Genomic DNA, 10,805 nt, shown 5'->3' with positions numbered 1-10,805 from the left:
TTTTATTTTATAATATCTGTATCATCTTGTTTCCCTTTTCTGTTTGTTCATTTTGACCTGTGTTTTATATTGGAGATTTCTGCAAATAGATAGTGGGCCTTCGCTCTTCACTCATATTTAAGAGTGAAATAAGAGCTTTCAATTTATATTTAAGAGTGAAAACAAAAAGTGATTTGAAAACCCTTTGTTGGCAGTCATCTGGGTCTCACAGCAAGCGCACGGCCAGACCCAGCGGAGGCAGCGTCTGGGCACTGGCGAGGAAATAGAGGGCGAGGCGCTGTTGGGAGCTAGGGAACAGTGTGGGCTGAGTTTCGCCCCAAGAGGGGAGAGGGAGGAAGGAGAAGCTCTGATGGCCAGAGAGGAGAAAGGGAGGATCGCCAGCTAGCGTTAGCAGCGGTGGCCTCCCACTCCGCCAGCATCAATTACCCCTCCCCCCTGCCCCCCTCCCTCTCCCTCCCCCTCCCCCCTCCCTCCCCCCTCCCTCCCCCCTCTCCCTCCCCCTCCCCCCTCCCTCCCCCCTCCCTCCCCCCTCCCTCCCCCCTCCCCCCTTCCCCCCTCCCCCTCCCCCTCCCCCTCTCCCTCCCCCCTCCCCCCTTCCCCCCTCCCCCTCTCCCTCCCCCTCTCCCTTCCCCCCTCCCCCTCCCCCCCCCCCCCCCTCCCCCCTCCCTCCCCCCTCCCCCTCTCCCTCCCCCTCTCCCTTCCCCCCTCCCCCCTTCCCCCCTCCCCCCCTCCCTCCCCCTCTCCCTCCCCCCCCTCCCCCCCCCCCCCCTCCCCCTCTCCCTCCCCCTCTCCCTTCCCCCCTCCCCCTCTCCCTCCCCCTCTCCCTCCCCCCTCCCCCCTTCCCCCCTCCCCCTCTCCCTCCCCCTCTCCCTCCCCCCTCCCCCCTTCCCCCCTCCCCCTCTCCCTCCCCCTCTCCCTCCCCCCTCTCCCCCCCCACCCCCTCCCCCCTCCCTCCCCCCTCCCTCCCCCCCCCCCCCTTCCCCCCTCCCCCTCTCCCTCCCCCTCTCCCTCCCCCCTCTCCCCCCCTCCCTCCCCCTCCCCCCTCCCTCCCCCCCTCCCCCTCTCCCTCCCCCCTTCCCCCCTCCCCCTCTCCCCCCCCCCCCCTCCCCCCTCCCTCCCCCCTCCCTCCCCCCTCCCCCCCCCCCTCCCCCTCTCCCTCCCCCTCTCCCTCCCCCCTCTCCCCCCCTCCCTCCCCCTCCCCCCTCCCTCCCCCCCTCCCCCTCCCCCTCCCCCTCTCCCTCCCCCCTTCCCCCCTCCCCCTCTCCCTCCCCCTCTCCCTCCCCCCTCCCCCCTCTCCCCTCCCCTTCCCCCCCTCCCCCCTCCCCGTGTTGACTCCTCTCGCTACTAGTCGGGCGGGCGGGGGTGGGACCCATTTCCTCAGTGGTCGCGGCTTGGTTGACGCTTGGTCTGCGTCTGCGTCAGCCGCAGCCCAGCGTGTGATGCAGCACGTCGACAGCAACCTGACCGCCATGGAGGCTGACGAGAAGATCAAATGCCTTCAGGAGTTCCCAGAACATCATAAAATGATCCTGGACCGATTGAATGAACAGCGACAGCAGGATCGGTTTACTGACATCACCCTGATTGTCGACGGACACCATTTTAAGGCCCACAAGGCTGTTTTGGCTGCTTGCAGTAAGTTCTTCTACAATTTCTTTCAGGAGTTTACTCAGGAAACTTTGGTGGAGATAGAAGGTGTTAGTAAAATGGCCTTCCATCATTTAATTGAGTTCATATACACAGCAAAGTTAATGATACAAGGAGAAGAAGAAGCCAATGAGGTATGGAAAGCAGCAGAGTTCCTACAAATGCTAGAAGCTATCAAAGCACTTGAAGTCAGGAACAAAGAAAACTCCGCTCCACTAGAGGAAAATACCACAGGAAAAAGTGAGGCAAAAAAAAGAAAGATTGCAGAAACTTCAAATGTTATCACTGAGTCATTGCCCTCTGCAGAATCAGAACCTGTTGAAATTGAGGTGGAGATTGCTGAAGGCATAATTGAAGTGGAAGATGAAGGCATCGAAACGTTGGAGGAAGTGGCTTCTGCCAAGCAGTCCATAAAGTACATTCAGAGCACAGGGTCCTCTGATGATTCTGCCCTGGCACTGTTGGCAGATACTACCAGCAAGTACCGGCAAGGTGATAGAAAAGGGCAGATAAAAGAAGATGGTTGTGCATCTGACCCCACAAGCAAACAGGTAGAAGGTATTGAAATTGTGGAACTTCAGCTGTCACATGTGAAGGACTTGTTCCTTTGTGAGAAATGTAACCGTTCATATAAATTGTTTTACCATTATAAGGAACACATGAAATCACACTCCACTGAGAGTTTCAAGTGTGAAATATGCAATAAAAGGTATCTTCGGGAGAGTGCATGGAAACAGCACCTCAACAGTTACCACCTCGAAGAAGGTGGAGTCAGTAAGAAGCAAAGAACTAGGAAAAAAATTCACATATGTCAATACTGTGAGAAACAGTTTGACCACTTTGGACATTTTAAAGAGCATCTTCGAAAACATACAGGTGAAAAACCTTTTGAATGTCCAAATTGTCATGAACGATTTGCTAGAAATAGCACCCTCAAGTGTCATCTGACTGCATGCCAGACTGGAGTACGGGCAAAAAAGGGAAGAAAGAAGCTTTATGAATGCCAGGTCTGTAACAGTGTGTTTAACAGCTGGGACCAGTTCAAAGATCATTTGTTAATACACACTGGAGATAAACCCAACCATTGTACTTTATGTGACTTGTGGTTTATGCAAGAAAATGAATTAAGGAGGCATCTCAGTGATACTCACAATATTTCAGAGTGTCTAGTAACTGAAGAAGTTCTTTCAGTAGAAACACGTGTACAAACTGAACCTGTGACGTCAATGGCTATTATAGAACAAGTTGGGAAGGTGCATGTGTTACCATTGCTTCAGGTTCAGGTGGATTCAGCACAAATGACTGTGAAACAGGTCCCTCCTGATCTGCTCCAGGACAGCCAAGTGCATGATTCACATATGAGTGATCTTCCAGAGCAGGTCCAGGTGAGTTATCTAGAAGTGGGTCAAATTCAGACTGAAGAAGGTACTGAAGTACACGTGGAGGAGCTGCACGTCGAGCAGGTAAATCAGTTGCCAGTAGAAGTACAGACTGAACTTCTAGAAGCCGACTTGGAACAAGTGACCCTTGAAATCATGAACCAGGAGGAGAGAGAGCCCACCCAAGCAGATTGTACTGAGGCTGGCAGGGAAGATCGCAAAGATGCTGATGGTTTAGAGACCAAATCAACAGTGGATTCCCAAGCTGAAAGGGCAGGGAATGAGAACAGAACACCTATGCCTGTTTTAGAATGAAATAACAAATGAATATATTTTTAAATTTATGTGTTGGGTTTTTGAACTGATGATGGGCAGTGTGACTGTCCTTGGGCTAACAGACAAGTGGACCAAAGGTAAAGTCTTTCCTGTTGTGAACTGTTTCTGTTGAAACAGATTTCTCCCCACTTAATGCCACAGAGGAGATATCTTTCCCATAAATGAATGGGAAGCTTTGAGAAGTATTATTTCTGGAAACTTAAATGGATTATATTCTCACTATATAGTTGGGTACAAATGTATCTATTTTCATTGTGATAAGGGTTCTCCCTTCTCTCTTTCCCAGGTCATGTCCTTTCTCAGATTTATTCCATGTTGTAAAATCAAACATAAAATCATTAGAATACAAATTGATGTATTCTAATGCATGTTAGAAAATTGAATATATAGGAAACACAAGGCTGCCTGAAGAAAAGTACACTGTTACTGTGCAGTTAAATTTTTGGCTTCTGGCTTTCTTTAGTTTGAACAACCTTCTTGTCTTTACTGATAGTCATGGATGTCATCTTTGCAACAGGAACAGAGTGGTGGTGGCAAAATTTCTAGAATGTAAAAAACAAAAAACCACACCCATGTGCCTTTTCAAAACCAAAAAACTTCTATAAAGTGTCTCTGGTTCTTTCAAAGTTTGTGTTGTAAGGAGCAATGTAGGTGATGCTGTAGTAGTTTATGTTTTTGCTTATAATGGCAACTACCAATTCTTTTTCTTGGTAACTTAGGTTGAGAAGTTTCATTTAATGGCAACTGAAGGGCCATTTCCAATTGGGAAAATTCATTTATATCTGTGGTAAACATTTTTTTTTTTTTGATGAAAAGTTGCACTAATATTTTACCACCAGATGAAAAAAAAGATGAGCATCATTTACAAATTAGTGTATTTAAAATAAAGTACAGAGAAAAACATGTATATAATAAAAAAAAAGAAAGAAAACCCTTTGTTCTTTTGTCAGTTAACTGGTGGTCTTTAGTATAGAGTAGTGACTATACAGAAACATAGGTTTTGGAGGGCTGGAACTCCCAATTTGTGTGTATTAGTGTATGAGGTTGCCCCCTCTGGGGAGACACTGGTTCATCAGAGATGAATTATGTAATCTCTTGCCTGGAGAGCCAGAAAATGTGAAAACTTTAACTTAATCCTACTGTTTTAAAAAAGCTCTTTCTTCTGCTTACCACTTTGCTTGATATCACACTCTGGAGCCTTTCTTTAATTTTTCCAAAAACAGATACCTGGTCACTTACTAAGGTAAAGAAGGGGCTCTTGAAATCTAACTTCTTCTTATACATGCTTTAAATAATTCTTTTTTTCTGTTCTACACCTCCTCCACATATCTTTTGATGTGTCTCAAGCTCCCTTTCCCAAGTTCCATGGGTTGTATTAGTTTGCTTCTCACTAATACCCCCTTCTGTTGATATGTAGACATTGATTCCTCTCAGCTTTGTTCAGTCAACACTCCTCTATTCATTTTTCCATCAATTCATCATTTTTTCCACCAATTCATCAATTTGTCTCCTCTCCTGTTACCTTTGTCCTCGTGGGTATATGATTTTTTTATTCCCCATAGTGTTTAAGGGCCAAGGTTCTAAAGCTGATCTCTCTCGGTTTGAAGTTTTTTAAAGATTTATTTATTAGAGAGAGAGGTGGGGGAGGGGCAAAGGCAGAGGGAAAAACAGTTTTAAGCAGACTCCATTCCATGATGAGCCCGGAGCCTGACATAGGGTTTGATCTCAGGACCTCGAGGTCACAACTGAGCCAAAATCAAGAGTCAGACACTTAACCAACTTTGCCACCCAGGTGCCCCTCTCTGGGTTTGAATTTTTTGTGGTGCCATGTTACCAACTGAGAAGTCATAGGTAATTTACTTGTCTGAGTCTGTTTCTTTTCATTTATTTATTTATTTATTTTGTTGAAAAATAAGGATACTAAAAGCACCTATATTATCAAAATTAGTACATGTAAAGTACTTAAAACAGTGTTTGACCAAAGTACCTGAAGAAAAAATGTCAAAAGTTATTATTGTCACTATTTGTTATTATAATATTATCAGCATTACTTAGGAGTTTCAAGTGAGAAAAACATAGGCATTTAGTCCATTATTTTTAACCATTAGTTTATATTTAAAATGCAGATGGAGAGCACCTGGGTGCCTCAGTGCATTAAGCCTCTGCCTTCGGCCTCAGGTCATGATCTCAGGGTCCTGGGATCGAGTCCTGTATTGGGCTCTCTGCTCATCAGGGAGCTTGCTTCCCTATCTCTCTCTCTCTCTCTGCCTGCCTCTCTGCCTGCTTGTGATCTCTCTCTGTCAAATAAATAAATAAAATCTTAAAAAAAATAAATGCAGATGAAATTTAAAATGAAGACCCTATTATTAATTATCCTTGAGAACTTAGATAAACAAGACAGAAGAATTGTGAAATTTTATAAATGGTATTTTTAAGAGCTTAGAACAAATAAATTTTAAACAGTTAGATACATAAGTATTTCTACTGTATTTCTTTGGTTTTCTGAACTCATTATCTACTTTAATCCTAATGATGACTTTCAATAGTCATGTCATTGGTGTCATCTTCTGAGGAATGAGGAAATACTTCTCAGAAGTCACCAACAAATGTTCACTCATGTCTCATTGGCTACAATTTACATGATTACCATTAAACCAAATACTGGCAGTGAGAATAGGGCCACAACAATTGGTATAGATTGATCAAGATTTTTGCCTGGGGCTGAGAATAGGATCCTTAGCTCTTGAGTCATGTGGGGCAGGAGTAGACACATGAAATAAATTGAGTCTTTGCAAGAAAAAAAGGAGAAGTGGATATTTAGTAGGCAACCAACTGTTGTAGCAAAAATTATCCTGTAGGCCATTCTGTAAATTCATAAATACTGAATATACCACAAATAAAATTAAGACCTATGGATTTGATGAGCATATTGGGAAGGAAAAAGTATATTTCCCAATGAGTCCTTGCCTAGTAAGTATTCTGAGATATCTAATTCTAGGCTTATTGGCATTCAAATCAAATTTCTATTAACACTAAAGCTTATCACAGTTTTGCATGTAGTCAGTTTCATAATTCAAACCCAAACAAAAACAGATAAACTTCCACAAGTTAACTACTTTTTTCCTCTATAGGAATTATGCATTAGAGAAATGAAAATTGCATAAAAGATGTGTAACCATATTTTATAATCAGATGTGAATGTCATCAGTTTCTTTATTTCTACCTATGCCCAAAAAGTGTTTGAGAAAAGTGAATGAGTCCCTTTCTTGATTTCCTGTCTTCCTGAGTGAAAATGAATTATAATTTTCCATTTTGCCTTACACACTTTAGTGAGCTAATTATAACAACACTTTACAGTTCAGCCTGCTTAAAAATCAAACTGTGGAAGTTGTGATAAACCTACTGGCAATTAAGAGACAGCAAGATGGATTATCTCCAGATGCTCATGGGACTCTTGAAGTTTGGAGAGTTGCGTGTGTTTCTGTTATACTTTGGTATTTTTCCTTTTATTGTGGAATATCTTTGTTATCCTGTTGACTTGTAGATATGCAAATGAAACTTATCCAAACATGTTTGGTTTCTGCGATGGAAAGTTTCCATGAAGATACACAGCAGAAAGCCATAGTACATTCACCTTCATAGCCTGAAAAATATATGCTAGATCTCATAAGTATATTTTGAACTTTGGAGAGAGACAGTGAAAGTTTATATTTTTCAGTGTGTTTTGGATTAGAAAGAGGTAAAACATTTTTCTGTGAGATGCATTGGTGAGAATAAAAATGTCTCTAGGGTGCCTGGGTGGCTCAGGTCATGATCCCAGAGAGAGAGGAGAAGGTCCCTGCTCAGAAGTAGTCTGCTTTTCCCTCTCTCTCAGCCCCTCTCCCACCAAGTGTGCATGGTCTCTCTCTAATAAATAAAATCTTTTTAAAAAGTCTCTAAACAAATCTAATAAAACTTTGAATATTCTTTGAGTTCTCTACTTCTCCTTCATTTAACTTTCTTAAAAATATTCATTCAATTATTTTTTTCCAGTTTTTTAAATCTTATATGCTTGTTTTAATTAAGCATTCACAGCAAAAGTTTTGGCCTAATTTAGAAAAACAATTCTTTATACTGAAGTACAATTGACATATAATATCCTATTAGTTTCAGGTATACATCATAATGATTTGATATGTTTTTATACATTAGCAAATGACCTGAATGATAAATGTAGTTACCATCAATCACCATACAAAATTTTTGCAGTATTATTAACTATATTCCCTATGCTGTGTGTTACATCCCCATGACTTATTTTATAACTGGAAGCTTGTTCCTCTTAATTCACTTCACCTATTTCCAAGTTTACTAAATATATTCATATATTTTTTCTAGTTTTATTGAGAAATAATTACTATATGTTACTGTATAAGTTTATGGTATATAACATGGTGGTTTGATTTATATATATTAAATTATGTGAAATGATTGCATCATTATGTTTAGCTAACATCCATCATCTCATATAGATATAATAAAAAGAAAAAAAATCTCTTTGTGATGAGGACATTTAGGATTAACTCTCTTAACAGCTTTGATATATATCATACACCAGTGTTAACTATGATCCTCATGTTGTACATTATATCCCTAGTACTTATTTATCTTATAGCTAGAAGTTTGTACTTTTTGGCTTCCTTCCTCTAATTCCTTGCTCTACCTTACACCTCTGGTAACCCCAAATCAGATCTCTTTTACTATGAATTTTGGTGTTTTTGTTTTGGTTTTAGATTCCACATATGAATGAAATTGTGTAGTATTTGTCTTTCACTGTCTAATTTGTTTCAGTTAGCACAGTGCCTTCAAGGACCATCCATGTTGTCACAAATGGTAGGAATTCTTCATTTTGTATGGCTGAATATATGTATACACACACACACACGCACATTATATACATTATATATTTATATATACATATAGACATTATATATGTGTATGTGTATATACATTATATATAGTGTGTGTATATGTATATATATATATGAGCATGTATATATGTGTGTGTGTGTGTATATATATATATACATATGTATGTGTATATATATATATATTTACTACAACTTTTTTATCCATTAATCCACCAATGGAATACTTAGGTGATTTCCATGTATTGGCTGCTATGAACATGGGGGTATAGATAGGTTTTCAAGTTAGTGTTTTTGTTTCTTTTGGACATATTTCCAAAAGTGGAACTGCTGGATCATCTATTAGTTCTATTTTTAATCTGGGGGGAATCTTCCATACCATTTTCCAGTGGCTGTACCAACGTATAGATGCCACCAACAGTACACAAAGGTTCCCATTTCTGCACATCCTTGCCAACATTTGTTCTTGCTTGTCTTTTTTGTTGATGGCCATTGGAAACACATAATTAGAAAGTCATAACCTGCAGAGATATCATTCTTTGACACAGATACTTCATTTACTTTAAAGAGTAAAGTGATTTTTTAAAGGTTTTGTTAATCTGTGTATAGACTCAGTTCTATGATTATCCATCTAGTTGAAGATGCTGTTTTAGATGGATTTGCAGTTAGCAAAGAAATGATAGATCATTGAGCAATCAGAACAACACAGCTATTTCTATAACCAAAAAAAGTGAATCAACCATATATATATTCGTCCATATAGGTATGATATTCACTAATACTATACCAAGATCCCAACACAATATTTGATTCAGTCTATGTTACAGATAATGCACACTGCACACATGACCCCGTTAATATACAGTTTATTGACTAAAGCTTTGAATTTATCCAAGTCCCTATAGGAAATTTAACTTCTCCACTGTTGAAATTTATCACTTGAGATTATGATAGATTTGTTTTGTTAGCTGTATGTCCAGGACATATTAGTACAAGAAACTAAGCCTATGATGATTTTTGAATTAGTTCTCTGCACTGGAGAGTTATATGCTTATGTACAATCAATCAGTGTGCATTTACAAAGTTACTGTTGTATGTCTAAAACAATGTTCAGTGTGACTCATGGTGGGGAAGAGTTAGAATGCAAGCTTCTTGCCCCTAATTTCAAGTTAGGCCTCTCTGAGAGAAATATAGTGCTTGGAATGAAATCAATAGTTTCATTCTACTACATGATGGTTAGCCTATATATGGAATAATATGTTCATTTCTTGTTGTCATACTAAGAAAATTCATCCAGATTCTACAACTGGGTATATAGAAGAAAGAGAGCCTGAGAAGTGGAGTTGTCATTGATATGTGTGGAAGAAAGATTATACTAATTTTACATAATAGAGGATATAACTGGGACCAAAAAGTGGGTAGGTGTTACTTGAAAGAATTCATCTTATTTTAAGAACTTATTTTTTTTTCTTACTGCATCTCTGTTGTGGAGGGTTGAGTTAATCATAGTCTTTGGTTGATGGCACACTGATATTGTTACTTGCAAGGTCCATACTTGTTTGTTTGTATCTATTTCCATTTCTCATTCCCTCAGGCAGTTGTTCCAATCTCTTAATGTTTACGTCTTTTGTAAAATGTGTTTTGTTGTTTTGTGTGTGTGCATTTTTAGTTTACATAAATGGTATTGTTATATAGATCTCATTCTATTTATTTTCCTTTTTCACTTGAGATGTTTTTAAAGTTCTATTTAATTTGCTGCATATGTATCTACTTTGTCATTTATAAATGCCACATAATCTCCATAATGTGCATCCACCACATTTTGCCTTGTTAAATACCCCAGTGATGAATATCCCAATCATGTCCATCTCTTTGCTGCCATAAACAATTTTGCAGTAAATAGCCTTAGACACGTATATTTTTGTACTTCTGTGAGAATGTATATCCTGGATTACACAGTGTGTGTACACTTAGTTTGATGAATAATTCCATATTGTTCTCTAGAATGGCTCCTTCTACAAACAGGGGATGAGAGATCTTGGTGTTCACGGGTCAGCAACCTTTATTCACAAAAGGCCAGATAATAAGTATTTCAGATTTTACTGACCACGTAGAGTCTTTGTTATATATTCTTCTTGTTCCTTTTTTTGGTTACTCATCAAAAATGCAAAAATATGGGGCGCCTGGGTGGCTCAGCGGGTTAAGCCTCTGCCTTCGGCTCGGGTCATGATCCCGGGGTCCTGGGATCGAGCCCCGCATCGGGTTCTCTGCTTGGCAGGGAGCCTGCTTCCCCCTCTCTCTCTGCCTGCCTCTCTGCCTACCTGTGATCTCTGTCAAATAAATCTTTTAAAAAAAAATGCAAAAATATTTTTGTGGGATCTTCAATCTTGGACAAGGATTTCATTCATCCCTTGGGCCATCCAGAGGCCTGATCTAACCTCATATCCCTGCCAACATGTGGCAGATTATTCACTACTATAACTGGTCAGTGTAATCAATGTAAACTGAGAGCTCACTATCTTAAATTCCACTTTGA

General features: G+C 40.5%; 1 protein-coding gene across 2 annotated transcripts; it reads left to right on the top strand.

The window, feature by feature from the left end:
* Window positions 1–1,469: 1,469 nt before the first annotated feature.
* On the top strand, window positions 1,470–4,203 carry LOC125092424 (zinc finger protein 131-like). 2 transcript variants are annotated; one of them, XM_047716902.1, is made up of 2 exons: window positions 1,470–2,198; window positions 2,301–4,203. In XM_047716902.1, the coding sequence occupies exons 1-2, from the start codon at window positions 1,470–1,472 to the stop codon at window positions 3,339–3,341; spliced, it is 1,770 nt and encodes a 589-aa protein (XP_047572858.1). In that variant the 3' UTR covers window positions 3,342–4,203. The 2 variants fall into 2 exon arrangements, with proteins under 2 accessions (XP_047572858.1, XP_047572859.1); XM_047716903.1 differs by having other exon boundaries at window positions 2,161–2,205.
* Window positions 4,204–10,805: the final 6,602 nt, after the last annotated feature.

The sequence above is a fragment of the Lutra lutra genome, chromosome X (assembly GCF_902655055.1).
Source record: "Lutra lutra chromosome X, mLutLut1.2, whole genome shotgun sequence".
NCBI lineage: Eukaryota > Metazoa > Chordata > Mammalia > Carnivora > Mustelidae > Lutra > Lutra lutra.
Note: the sequence above shows the minus strand (reverse complement) of the source record. Positions and strands in the feature narration are given on the sequence as shown.

Bases quoted from the DNA above. Each gene is read 5' to 3' on its own strand.
- LOC125092424 (XM_047716902.1), top strand. From the start codon at position 1,470: ATGGAGGCTGACGAGAAGATCAAATGCCTTCAGGAGTTCCCAGAACAT. The intron at 2,199-2,300 runs GTAGAAGGTATT...TACCATTATAAG, and splicing joins CTGACCCCACAAGCAAACAG to GAACACATGAAATCACACTC.